At 33.6% G+C, this 14,823-nt stretch overlaps 2 protein-coding genes across 3 annotated transcripts in view; both read right to left on the minus strand.

Annotated features, from left to right (window-relative positions):
- Positions 1 to 8,837, minus strand: part of LOC105343569 (mitogen-activated protein kinase kinase kinase 13) — a 28,568-nt gene extending 19,731 nt beyond the window's left edge. Inside the window, exons 1-2 of one of the 2 annotated variants that reach the window (XM_034445392.2) lie at positions 8,704 to 8,837; positions 3,962 to 4,070 (exon numbers count right to left, since the gene is read on the minus strand). The gene's annotated coding sequence lies outside the window, so the exon portion shown is untranslated. Of the gene's footprint in view, positions 1 to 2,472; positions 2,955 to 3,961; positions 4,071 to 8,703 lie in introns of those variants that run through there. The other variant, XM_011450976.4, reaches the window with a different exon arrangement.
- A 3,322-nt stretch (positions 8,838 to 12,159) lies between these two features.
- Positions 12,160 to 14,042, minus strand: LOC105343570 (uncharacterized protein SCO4629). The gene is made up of 3 exons (XM_011450978.4): positions 13,642 to 14,042; positions 12,819 to 12,942; positions 12,160 to 12,729 (listed from the first exon to the last, which is right to left on the minus strand). The coding sequence occupies exons 1-3, from the start codon at positions 13,825 to 13,827 to the stop codon at positions 12,260 to 12,262; spliced, it is 780 nt and encodes a 259-aa protein (XP_011449280.3). The 5' UTR covers positions 13,828 to 14,042; the 3' UTR covers positions 12,160 to 12,259.
- Between the last annotated feature and the right edge of the window lie 781 nt (positions 14,043 to 14,823).

Below are 14,823 nucleotides of genomic sequence, written 5' to 3' on the forward strand. Positions count from 1 at the left end.
TAATGAAGAAATCTTCAGCAACAGGCTTGTATTTTATCATTTATTCCACTTGAATGGGGATCAATACAGCCATGGTTTTCCTCAAATACAGCATCTGAATGGGCAAATTGCAGAGCAATGTCGGCCAATCTCCAAGACATGTTATAACACAAAAGTGGTTAATGACACGCAACACAGGGTCTAAGTACCTGTTTTTGAAAGTTAAATTCACATTTAAATAACTTTCATACAAATCATAAGGCAGGTTTCAGAGGTGAAGCTGTAGAGAAAACAAAACGTGATTCCATTGGGAAATTGGTAAGTAGCCCGTCTGAGAGTAATAGAGGCCCTCCATTGTCCTAAAGATTATAGACCAGAAAGCTCATTTCAGCAAACCAAATTAGAATTGGCAGCATTACATTAACATATGTAAAGAAAATCGGCAATGTCTCACTAAGACTTCACCAATCCTTCAAACGTTATCGCAATTTTTTCCCACAGAATACAAAATCAAGGAAATCATAATTGCTTGTGTCAAAAGCCAGTTTGGCGATACAATCAGCAAACTTAATTATATTGTAATTTGACTTCTTTCTTAAATAGAGTTTGTATGCATACAAGCATCAAATCAATGAAATAACACAGAATGATGAAGATTGTTCAAAACATTTGATGCCTTATTGGTGCATGTACCAACAGCATTTAGGACCTCCACCTTACTACCATTTCATCAGTCTTTAAGGGCAGAATATATGTATAGCAGTAACATGTACAAAGGGATAGGGGTTCACGGCATCACCATAAAAAGACTCTCTGCACTTGAAGTAATAGTTTTTGGTCTTTCAAATGCTTTTTTCTTACCAAACTTTTTGGGCTATAAACAAAGAGGTCTCATTGCTCACCTAATCTAGTGTTAAAATGATATGATAGATGTTATAATGTATGACATTATTTTTTCATTTATTTCTCATTGTTCTCATTTCTCAAAAATCATCCATCTTTATCAAATTTTTTTTAACCTTACCCAATTATCATTTATATTTCAAGACAGTAGCTGTGTATTTTGTATACCTTCCACCATAAGTTTACACATGACATCAGAACCCCCCCCCCCCTCCTGAATTTAAGTGCAATCAACAATTTTGTATGTTTTTCACAGCTGAAAGTATGAACGAATATTCAGTAGCTTTGATTATGGTATATTGCTCACTTTTACATTCACCTAATTTCGTCAATGCAAAAGGTAGTTGCAGAATAGAAAACCAAAGGCAGTAAATACAGAAGAGTTACACTAGTCATTTTATAATACTCAGTGTACAGTAAATCCCTTTGTTCAACATGCGTTATTTTTCTCTCCTTTTTTAAAAAATAATTTTACATAATGAAATGAAACTACTTCATTAATTAAAGAATGATGACTATGGTGTTGTATGAAACTACTATATGAACTCAAGTCAAAATGAAGCATTGATTGAGATTTTTTATTTAAAACTTGAAAGCCAAAGGAAAAAAAAAAGCCTCAAAATCCAACAACTGACAATTTCATTCTCATGTCTGAAAACACCAGAGATCACTATGTGCAGTACTGCATGCCAATATGAGGTATGGGTACATGTACTTATTCTTGCTTCCAAGTACATTTGTATTAGGTACATGTACTTATTCTTAATACTTACAAGCAAGTATGTACTGCATTGAAAACCCACCCATCATCCTTACTTTTCATTCACTTGAGTCAATACCAAGTCAAACTGTGGTTTTAAGTGAGCACTGAAGACAATGAACATCTACTGTAGTTAATTAGAAGAACAGAATTAATCACAAATGCATTATGCATAACCTATAAGACCACATCGTTCCTTTGATGATGTAAATAGAAATCAATGATGTTTCATAATATGAGTTACCTGTACTACTAATTAAATATCAGGTAGACAATTTTTTGTTTATGCTTATGTTTATAAAACAGCCTCCTCCAACATCTCAAACAAGGAAAATCCCTTTCTGAAATGACAAACCGTTACTCCCACCCACACAAACATAAACCCATGACCATATTCCCTCCAGCCTTACAGTTAGAAGATAGGGTATCACAAACAACACAAATACAACCGACCGGGATCTGAATCAATTAAGATCTTCTATATTAGTTTAGTACACAATTTAGGGCAATTCTTTACAGAATATTTTTCATGCCCACTTCACATCTGTTGACTCTATATACTTATAGAATGTTTAATAAATCAGATCTAAACGAAAGATATTTAAAAAAAACAACTTTTTGTGAAAGATACTAAATGATCTGAGATGATTTGGTATCTTAAATCAATTTGAACAAATATTGTAGTCCATTTCTAGTTTATCTAGAAATTTGCCACAAATATTCATGATTCAAATACATATGTACATAACTGGTATCTTAAAATTTTTCCATAAATAAAGGGATATTTGTGAAAAAAAATGGAAAGAACTAGAATCCATGCATATACTTACACATAAAATACCGGACAGCCATATTTGATGAGTGTTTTATCTTCTGGTACGGGACAATATACCTGAATTCTTGATTTTATATAAACTTCTTCGGTTCAGTTAACCTCAGTAAAAGCTACATCCAAATACCAAAGTTAAGCAATATTACAAATCCGCAACTAAAGCACATAACATATTCCCATCAGCTGAATCCTAGGTGGATGGTCTGCAATCCGTGAATCCAATATTCCTTCGATAACTTCCGACTCAATCAAAATGTCAAACATCTATCCTCATTCATTGAAATAATTCTCTATTTTCCAAACTATTCTCGGAATTAATAGAGTTTCAATGTACAGTTTCTGGTTGTCTGAACTATTTCTTTAACCCTTACACAATACAAGTAAAATTAACAGATTGCTTCATTGACTGCTTAAAAAAAAGCCACACTCCATTCCATCATACTATATAGGGCCAGAAAGCCTACTGTGGAAGTTTCAGATCCATCCTGCTACTGACAATCAATATCTGAATTCAAACATTATAGTCATCCAATCGTGTTCATTGATACAAATTAGTTCGGTGCCATATTGATCTGAACCAAGAGGTAGAATGGATACCCTTGGCTAAACATATTCCGGAGACTGCAAAGAAATCCCAAGATAATTGAGTTGGCTGAATTCTCCAGCACATATAGAGACTGTATTGATGTTTTTATATGATGAAATATTTCCAGGATTGCTTTTTTCTACCCTTTCTCCTGTTATGGTCAAAACTATTGGAAATGCTTTGAGACAGCCTTTCTACAGTCGTATTGATTGTAAAACATAAGACTGCCATCTAAAGCAAACAGGAGATTAACTCTATGCAAATGAAGCCGAAAGACAGTAAAAGCATTAAGTGCATCAACTATTATTGATAATGCCATGAAATCCATAACGATATTTCTACCAAGATATCGGTGGAGAATTGCAACCTGCAGTACTTTTAATGGTGCCCTAATGCTAATAAAACCAAAGGTTCAAGATCATTTAATTCTCCTTTGCAGTCACTTAAAACAATTATACAAGGTGTTCATTTGACGTAGGGAAATTTTGGGGTAGAAAAGAAGAGCTGCTCTTGAATCACATATAAATCAATGGGGGGGGGGGGGGGGGGGGGAAGAATTATTCTGGGGTTTTTAAAAAATCAAAATTGTTTACACCATCCAGCTTTTTAGAGAGTAACAGATATTATATAGGTACCATTTTTATATACGTACATTTAGTACACTAAAATCATTTAAAACATTTCCTTCTGGTAGGTCTAAGGCACATTCAGGACAAAGACATAAAATTACAAGCGTTCATTCATTTTTTTTTTGGCCAGTCACTCAACATAATAAGGTTGTGCAACAGAACAGGGAAGTTCATTATAATCAAAATGCAATACTTTCACTGATTGAAATTTTTAAGAAGTGATTCTTCATTAAACTATCATTTGACAACTAGTTTCTTTGCGATGAAAATACCTGTACACTGTTAGCTGGTTGGAGGAATTAGGGTTTTCTGATGGTCAGTTCCTTGCTTCTATGTCCATGTCACAGTGTCCTCTGATCATCACAGAGTCTATAGCATCCTCTACAAAAATCCATTGTATGCATGTAATCAGACATTTGACCAACAATCTAAGATACAAATACCAATTTAATATGTTATGTACATTTTTCTCAGGTAAATAATGCGCTACCTGGCTAAGCACATGGCAGTATTACACAGTGATAGTACAGGTAATCACAGGTACTCTTACACACCTACCAGGTACTTATTGTGAAACACCTACTACTGAGACTAATCAAGTATCTGTGTGTGCAGGTAATTGGCCAAACTTGTTAAGCACACGCAGTGGGCACCACTGGAGTTCACAGATAGAGTGAGAAAAGAACCCAACCATCATAAAGACATTATGAATGAGCAATACCTGGCAGAGATCGTGATATCTTCTGCTGAAACACCAGCAAATATACTATGATAGTAACCCAGTTTTACATTGGCTGAGGCCAGACATGGGGGTGTACTGGTAGAAAAATAGGAGTTTGGTTCTTGGGATGTAGGAATAATAATATTCAAGGGGACTGACCTTGCTTTTCAGCAACTTGTCTTTGCACATATTGTCACTAACAGTTTTTTTATTAAGAATAGCAGCAATTATGTTGAAATGTCCAAGGACATTTACTTTAATAACTAGATAACTTGTGTTCAAGGACACCATATAATAGTTTAATATTACATTGACACATAGCACTCAACTGCCATCACAGTAGAGTGTATCTTAAAACCAATTAATAATTCTATCTTGTTTATAATCGGTTCATCTGGTTGTACCCCAATGGTCAGTCCAATATACATTGTACCCTAGAATCCAATTTCCATCCATCCATCCATATCTCTCTCTCTCTCTCTCTCTCTCTCTCTCTCTCTCTCTCTCTCTCTCTCTCTCTCTCTCAATATTTGTGATCTGTACTGCCCTCATGTAATGTTCCTACATTGTACAGACCATCTGAGGCTTGAAAAAAATCAGAGAAAATTAACTGCCATACATCATCAGATCATATCCCCCTGAAGAGATTCGTACCAAGTAATAACACACCCAGATAGTCGCAGTCTGGCAGTATTACCATGGCAATAGGACCCAGACAAGGATAAGACCAGTATTAATTATAGCCTACTGACAATGGGGGTATTCCTCCCCTCCAGCTATCCTGGTCACATGACCGACCACTTCATGCACACAAAATAATTAGGTTTTTTTTTCAAAGCATTTCCAAAGCTTCTTTTTGACAAGAAGACAAGGATAAATACAGGACTGATAGGAATAAACCACATTTTGATTGATTTTCCTCGTTTCACATCAAAGATCTATCTATAGCTTTGCTGCCAGCTCTTCAGAAATTTATCCAATCTATTATTGAAAGGAACAGCAAACAGCAACTTCAGACGAATGGGACCTTCCTTAACTTTTGTCACTACCAAGGTCAAGCTCTATTGCCCTGCAGTGGAAAACTGGATTGAAAGAGCGTGAACTGATGGGCACAATAAAGTGTAATGCTCTGCATATAATGTTGATGAAAATGATTGTCACAAATAATCAATACTAAAATTATATAAATTGTAGATACTGGTTAATATTGCAAGCCTCAGAACAAATCCTGTCTAATATTTTCAGATGTACCAGGACATAAATAATTGTATTTTTTTAAAATCCTCTTGCTCATTATAGGAACTATATAACCCTTTCTAAATCAATAAATTGCAAATGCTGCTTTACAAAAAGAATAAACAAAGGATAATAAATCAACAATATTTATAACTATGAATATGTTTTTCTAATCAAAAGAATCCGCAACATCAAAGAACATTGCGCATACTAATTATCTCTCTACCCAACTGGGTGAATGCAGAAAGCTGGGAGATCAATAATCAAGGATGGAAATTCAGGAAGAAGTTGACAACATAAGAGTGGTAGTATTGAAACTCTATACCAAAATATTCTCCTGGGGCTATTTTGCAGTGAAATTATCTAACATGCATCACACATCTCTTTGTGCCGACTGACTCTCACTGACCCAATGGCTGCCTGCCTTATATTGTAAAGACAGAATTTGATGGACCAATAACTTGGTTTCCCTGTTTTTTTCCAAGAATACTGCCCTAGGAATACATGCAGTTTGCATAGTGACTTATAAAGTAACTACTGCAGTTAAATTTGCCATTTTTTTTCCTGCATTCATATTATCAATGTGCTTTGATCATTTCATGAACAATGCAAGAACATTAATATGTAAAAACCATGTTGCAAGAGCAATCTATATGGGAAAGAGAGATAACTCTTACAACAGTCATTAACTACCTGGTTTATCAGACAAAAATCTCTTTATTTCTTAGCTTTAAATATTAAAAATATAGTATATAATTAGGAAAATGAAAAGAAAATATTACTTAAAAGATGTGCACACTTTGAAACAGTTACATAAATATGATGAAAAATGACAAACCTCCAACTTTTAAGGTTTACTCAGGTAATGGTACATTTAAATCATGATGCATGTGCATATTCTAAATGTATTATGAATTCTAGTGATATTTTAACTTACACAAATATTTTAAAGCAATATAAAATTAAGATTTAAGCTGCAAACTTGCATTTACCGGTAGTTGGCCAAAAATCGAACAAATATTTGATCTCTTAAAGTGAAAATGACCCTACCGGTATATAAAAGACAAGCACTGGCAAGTAAGTAATGTGCTCTGTTTTTTTAACATTGCACATTTAAATTAGTGTGCAAGAATAAAGGAGCTAATTCTTAATCATTTTTAGAGTCAAACACAAATGTGTCATCACTGAATGTACAAAAGTTTTATGAATGGATATAACTTCTCCTCCTTGCAAACAAATGTTTTATAGCTACCTCAGCCTACCTGTATGTCATTTGTGTCACCTGGTTGAATTAAACCTTTGTGTAGTATATTACTCATCACAGAATTTACAGGTAGACCATACATCCTGCATGTGCATTTCACTGTCATTTTTTAAATAAAGTTTCAAATTATGATGTCATCACTACATCGTAATGCGATGGACTGCATTAAAAAAATACCATTTTATAAAATAAAAATATACCGTATTAGAATTAACGATTAAAACCAAAAATCTTTTTAATATTCATTCTTTGCAAAAAGAAATAAAATTCAGATATCTTTGTTCTATTTTTTAATAATCAAAATTTCTTGAAAAAAAATTACGCTATATGTCGATAGATATCAGGATTTTACCATTTGAAAACAAACATGTGGAGGTTTTCTTCAATGGAGAAGAGGGTACCAGGAAGTTTTTAATAGATTAGACACATTTACCCGGTAGTAATAATGATGCCCTAATTCTATTTTACAGAATTTCAGGAAAGATAATGTGTACTTGAAGATAACCATGTTTTGTGGCATTTATGAATCAAATTTTCTTTGGTGACTAGCATACAATAATGAACTCAAAATGCTCGTTTCTGAAGGGAATAAGAGTGAAGTGGATTTAATATATGTAGAAATCTAATAACTTTCAAATGATCAAAATATTGCTCATACTGTATGATTTGATTTAAAAAATTATTACACTGACCAGTAAAAAATATGTCAATATATTCAGTCACCATCTATGAATATATATCTGTAAGACTGTATATAACCAGCAAATGTAGCAGTTAATTTACCCATACAACATAGAATCAAATTGACTTTTGTAATCATATCAGCAAAACAAAGAATTACACTAAATATTCTTCTTTTAGCCCCTTCGATTCCAGATTTCGGAATGGAAAATTGTATCATTATGTAATTTGTAATGGACTTTCAATCAACTTGCTGCCATAATTTACTTCAGTGTGTAAACGTTCCTTTATTTAAAATTTTACATATAATTATAATTTCTAAAACTCCAAAAACTGATGGAATATAAACTTCAAAAATTTATAATTAACTAACATTTTCCAATCATATTCTCTTGAAGTTACATCAAACTCCAATCAAGCTACTAATTAAAAGTCTTAGCTAGTGTACACCTTGTGAATAGAGGCGTGCCACAAAACATTTTCTGGTCTTACAGTCATACAATGATTTTTGCACTTGGAGAAAGAAAAAGGGTTATAAACTTATACCTTGGGCTCATCATGCCCCCATTTGATTTCGAGATAGAACAGTTTTTGTGTAAAAATTTGACATAATATATTCAAGGGTTCATATTTTTTTTTCCTGAAAATGGGTTTTTATATGATTATCAAAAGAATTATAGACCAAATAAATTGTTTTTATGTAGGCCCTACATGTGTGTACACTTGATCTGCCTGACTGGAAACACCCTTTATCGAGATCGATGTAAGTTGATGGCATAAAATTGTAGATTTAAAAAATACAAAACCTTAATCATGTACAAAAACATAATGACATAATAACTGAATCTATGGATAAAACTATAATTTACATGTTCGATAAATTGGGTGTCAGTTTCAATTTCAATCGGCCAATGACACAATTCCTAATTTTGGAATCGCGATCGCGCGATATTACTGTTTGTATGTAAACACAGGTTATTGTTTACTGGTGACGAATGGCCTTAAAAACGTAGTGGTTTAAAATCATGGTAAAAATGAAAAAATACATTTTTAATTGTTCTGTAGATTTTGATAAAATAAATAAAGTTACAATCTACAATATATCTAATTACCTGTGACCAACGTCCACTTGCGGTTTTACCATGCGATGTTTTTGGCTGTTTTGTGGAATTTTTTCACTCCCTCGTGTAATTGTTGTCATCGCGATCCCGATCTAATATATATTTTGTGTGACTTTTAAAAGAAGTTTTAATCATTTCTACAACTTTTTTTTTTAAATTGCATATAAAAAAGGAAATTAAGATGGAGTTGCCCCGCTCAACTTTTTTAGGAGCATGTGAAAAATTGAATTGAAAGGAAGGAAATTAGCAGTGAAATTGTCGTGTAAACTTATAGGTACAGCATGCTCTACCCACCCCCCTCCCCGGTTAAGGATTTTCATGATTTTTGAGAAGTTGGTGTTTTTTCTTTGTTTTTTTTTTTGCTTGACAAGGTTTTTTTTATGGGTTTGCTCCCCTTTCAAAATCTATGCTACGTGCCTGCTTTAGTTAATTTTCCTGTACATTAGAGTTACAATATACCAAATAGATCGTTGACATTTTAGATTATCATTACATTTCTTAAGCGTGCCACCCCAAAATTCTTGGACAAGGCGAACAGAAGTTAGGCCTGGAAAAGTTTATATACCTTTATACTAACACACATGTATGGGAAATAGGAGGCTCATCCTCCTCCTCCTCGATAAGAACTTTTTTCTGTAAAGTGATTTGGTATCTTTCCATTATTTGGTCAAGATTTTTGTATATCTGCCCCTTTCAAAAACGATGCTACGTATCTAGCGGACCAATGAACACTTCAGTGGTCACGTTTATGGTGGTATGAGACACCTCCATATTGCAACGTACTTTCTATGTGAATAAACCAAAAAAAAAAAACAAGTATAATTTTATATTTTTTTTTCTCAAAATTTTCCCAAACTTGCTGTCTACCGACGTAGCGCAATGGGTTGGAGCGTTAACTACGAACCTGTAAGTCATGATCAAGTTCGAATCTTGTTGGGGCTTTTGTAATTTTTACCATTCCAAAAATTTTTAAAACACAATTTTTAGTCAAATATTACAAAGAAATGGGCGCTTAAGATGTACATTCGGCAGGAATCTGGGCGCACAAGGAGAGTGAAAATTTTGAACATTTTTCGAATTATAACCGTTATTTGGTTTCTGTTGGATGTGGAATGAGTGGAAAAATATTTGTAATGCAAAAGGTTTTGTTTTATCATAATATGGGTCTAAATATATATAGCAACACGATGCAATTCATGCAAAATACTACTTATTTACAACTGTTTTTAAATGGCTTTGTTGTCTCTGGGTCTTCTCTCCACAAATTTAAAACGTGTAAAGATAGTCCATTGATATGACATTGTTGTTTCAAACACTACTTTATAGAGCATACTGACAAGTCTCGCATGGCTCAGTGGTTTCGTCCTGGATTAGTGAATACAAACATGCAGTGTTTTGGGTTAAAATCCAACTGGTGGTCTTTTTTTTTCTTTAAATGAAACTTTTTTGTTTTAAATGTTTGTTACTATAACATAATGTTGAATTATAATATACCGGTATATTTTAATTTGTCGTTATTGATTTCTAGATATGCTACACGAAGGCTATTTTCTTTTCTTATTACTAGTTTTTTTAGAATATACACAATATAACTTAATTAAAATATGCTTGCTTTAACATTTCCAATATAACTAGTTATCGGTTTATCTCTCATTGCCATTTTTTGAAAGCTTGTGAGTTTTTTTAATAACCGGAATAGCCATGTACTTCGACTCTCAACATAATATATTTTTGTTGAAACCTGTACATAGCCTTTCGAGGTTATAGACATTTAAATCCCAAATCGAGTCGATGATTCCTTCAAACTTACAATCTTGTGCGCGAACTTTCTTTGAACATTCCTTACACAGAATAATGCAATCATCGGGGATATTTTTCTTAAGTTTTGAATGAATCCATTATACTAATTAGAACCAAGACCTTGGACTTCCAGTAGAACATAACTACCTATTTCTTGCGTAAAAACAAGTTAAAATGACGCTGGTTTCAAGCGAAATAAACATCGATTGCGTAGTCTTAGCTCAAAAGCCAGACAAATCTTGTTGAGCAATGGCTGAGTGGCCTTCAATGTAAAAGACAGGCCTACTTCACATTGCTGTTTGACACCAACTACCCAAAGTTCAAGCTCCTGTTAAAATGGTTCTAACATTTATAATACTCCAAAATCAAATATATTTAGCAGAATTTGGCGTATATTAATATTTTGAGATGGCACCCACTAAAAATCTGACGGTACAATTTAATATTTTTTACATGTAAGGTAGAAAATGATATAACTAATCACATATTACAATTTGAGGAAAATCGCTATTGTCGTATTTATTAAAACCTAGAGCAAATTGAGGAAATGACAATTTCCTATCCTATAATAAATGTATATACCTGTATTTTGAGATGGCACCTAACAAGAACCGTCAATTTTATGGAACATTCGCAAATAAACTAGAGTTGGTGTAACTTACATATGGTAAAAAAAAAATAGTGAGTTTTGCTATTATCACGCTAAGGAAGGAGTTACTCGCCGAAATAGACCAAAGGAAGGGAAAATTACACATATAGATATTTTTTTACCTTATTCTTTGATCCAAAAAAAAACAACAACTGAAAACGTGCTCAGAGTCACTGCATACCCTTTACCCAAGAGTATAAGTGACTTTCAAGATCAACTGGACCCAGGGGAGTGATAATATGTTCCCAAAATATAGAGATGACAAATGAATTTGTACAGTAGGCTGGACGGACAATTTGATCACTTTTTCCCACGATATATACAAAGAATAAATTATGATTGAAATAATTATATTTACATTTATTAAAGTGTTTATATAGTTTTTATATTGTCTATCAATATAAAAATTTAAATCTAAAATGTCGAGTATACTAGTAACGACTACATGAAGGCAAAATCTCGTGTAACGAGAAATTGTTCATTGGCAATTGTGTACTATGTTCATTTGTTATACTTTCATGTTAAATACTGAAATCTGATTGGTTAAGACGCAGTTAATAATATTTACTATTACCCTCAGCGTTAGCAACGCACTTGGCAACGGGTAACATTAAAAAATGTTACATGCGCGAAAATTATGCGCGTACGGTTCGCTGTAGAATTCACGTTATTCCTATATAAAAGCAGTAAAAATTTCTTAAAATTTTTAAAAAAGACATTCAGTATAACAAAATAAATAGTGCCTGTTTTGGAGGATAACAGTTGAAAATGACACCCCGAGAAAACCATTGTCAACCGACGCGAAGCGTCGGTTGACAATGGTTTTCTCGGGGTGTCAATTTCAACTGTTACCCTCCCAAACAGGCACTATTTATATAGTATTAAATATTGTAGAACCGTTAACTTACTGTTGCATTATTTTCACTGTAGAATTGAATATAAGTGTATAAGAATTTTAGTAAAAATGTTACTCTGACTATGTCATGAATATGTTAAATATGTTTGTATTAAGTATAAGATGCAAAGCTGAACGTGTGAAAAAATCTTCCGAATTGAAAACCATTTATGATATGAAGATACTTCAAACTATATGCCTGGTTATGAAATAAAATGAGACTTGTACAATCCAGTTTTTTGCAGAAACAAAAATGAATCCCAAATATCAGAAGGTATGTGAACATGTGTTTGGAAACCGAGTTTATAATACAGAGGTAGGCGCTGTAGATATCCCATCATTACAGATATTACGTCACCCAAATCACCTACGTCATTATTAGGGTAACGTTCGAGAGTTATCCTTAAAGTTCTAACAACCAGAGACACGATGGGAGTGTTCGATTGAGGCCACTGCTTCCAGAATGTCGCCACGGTTCGCTTACCCATGTGGGGCTTTTGAACCAGAATTATTCGATGTGGGACTCTTTTTCTTTTCTTCAGCAGGTCGTATGTAAAGCGAATGTTTTCACCCGTGTTTCTACTTTCGGTTTCAATGTAAATTTTACAAGATGGCACACCCATCGATATTGCGATGTCACGAAAAACTTCAGCCTCCGATCTGTTCCATCGGCCTGGTAGAAATAAAAAAGCAATTGTTATACAATAATTATATGAGTAAAAACAATCCCAGACATGGTAATCATTAAAGTATGTAACTCACCTTTCGTAAGGTTACCTGATCGCCCCGTGAAAACGATGACGTCGGCCCATCCTTCAAACCACAGCATAGCTGTTTCCATGGCGACTCGAGTGTCATGAGTCCCGAGACCCACTATAACGTCACTCTGTAAAGTCAAACATGTGAACATTTTTCTCCTAGATTTCTCATAATTTTTACAATAGAGTATAAAAATTCCTTCTTTAAATGTATCCTATTACATGTACAACAGGAACATAATACTGGTATTAGGTCAACTGCAAGACATGACTAGATATGGAGATGTGTCAAAGGCAAATATGAACTAATTTCAAATTAACTTTTCTAAATAAAAAAAAAATACGAACAAATGTTCATGTAACCTGGAGTTGTTTTCCCCTCACACATAACCTCTATATGGGTTTATTTGAAGAATATTCTTTGCTTTTTTCCCCTAATAATTTGTAGATTGATTTTTAAATCTAAATTCATTCATTTCGCTTAACGGAATTTTTAGAATTTTTCTTCCAAAGGTACAAGGAAACCTACACCTTTTTCCCCCATAAGCTATTACTTTAACCTATAAAAGAATTCAAACTTCTGCAATAAGGATTGAGATCAAAAACACATTAACTAGTGTTGATGATACCAGCATAATGTTGAATTCAGTGTTTTAGTTGGCAGAAAGTTTTAACATACTTTCATTCTAAAATAAAAATGCTAAAAAAGAAGCCCCACATATCAACATATTAAGTGTATCAGGGCGCGTTTTTCGGACAGTTAGGTTAAGATAACGGATTATGAGTGTACATTTCCTTTTATATCCACGACGTGCCGACATACTAACCTTTATCAGTCTGTCGTTGACTTGTAGGAAATTCCAGATTTTGTTCGCGGCGTCCATGTGTAAGCTGGGGACATTAACACAGAATATTGCGTCACATTGCCCGATATCAAACTCCATAATCAGACAGAGGGTTACAATGAGGCCCCTGTGAATATTTACGTGACCAGACACCCGCTTTGATTTCATATTCTCAACAACCGTAAACAGGGTAAACCGATGTGTTACTAGGTTTACGTCAATGTTCAGTACTAGTGTACTAGTGTTATCACTATGTCAGGTACTACAAAATTAGCACTGCAGATTGTTAATAAATAAGTTAACGTCAATACGTTTTTCCACTGTAATCATGCATTATAATATCAGAAAAAATAAAAACACAAAAACACCAATGTCTCATACCGGTAAGTGTGCGTACTTGTAAGTATACAGAAGTTTTTAGGTTACCACGTTGCCTAGTAGTGGCTAGTACATATGACGTGCAATTAGAATCCCATTAGTTATTACTAGTGTTACAGTATCAGGTACTATACAAACATAACACATAAGTGTCTTACTAGGTTTACTGATAACCAGGCTGAAGCTACATGTAGCAGCCACTAAAAGCAGCCACTAAGCCCGTAGAAGCTAGCAGCCAATAAGGAAAAATCAACAAAGTTCAGAGAGTACTCGAACAGAAAATTATATTTTACTTTATTATCGACATATTTTGATTAGTACTCTAGTGTTTTACCAACGTCAAGTACATCGACTGAGTACATCAATGCCTTACAACGTAAAGCTCCGTAAATAGTGTTAGAACAACTTCAGAAACAACGAAAACAGAAGTCCTTGGTCTAAATTTATACTATTAGTATAAAAACACATTACAGTAAAAGACTTTACAGCGAACACACTTGTAATGAATTGACGCCTATATTGAAGTGATTTTCATTCCCTTTTGTTTTATTCACTGTTTTACGTTTACAACGAAGTAAAATCGTCCGTCCCTGGCACTTCGTTATAAGCGTGATTTACTGTACTGATGACATACCAGGTAAAGGATCGGGTCCTGTACTGGTGAAATCAAACTAAATCAGCTTCATCTTCTCACAAACCACAGACAACATATCGTTAAATTACTGTCATAATGGTACTGTGAAAATACATTAAGTGTTACCACAATGTTAAACACACATTGTATTA

The sequence above is a fragment of the Magallana gigas genome, chromosome 2, assembly GCF_963853765.1.
Source record: "Magallana gigas chromosome 2, xbMagGiga1.1, whole genome shotgun sequence".
Classification (NCBI taxonomy): Eukaryota; Metazoa; Mollusca; class Bivalvia; order Ostreida; family Ostreidae; genus Magallana; species Magallana gigas.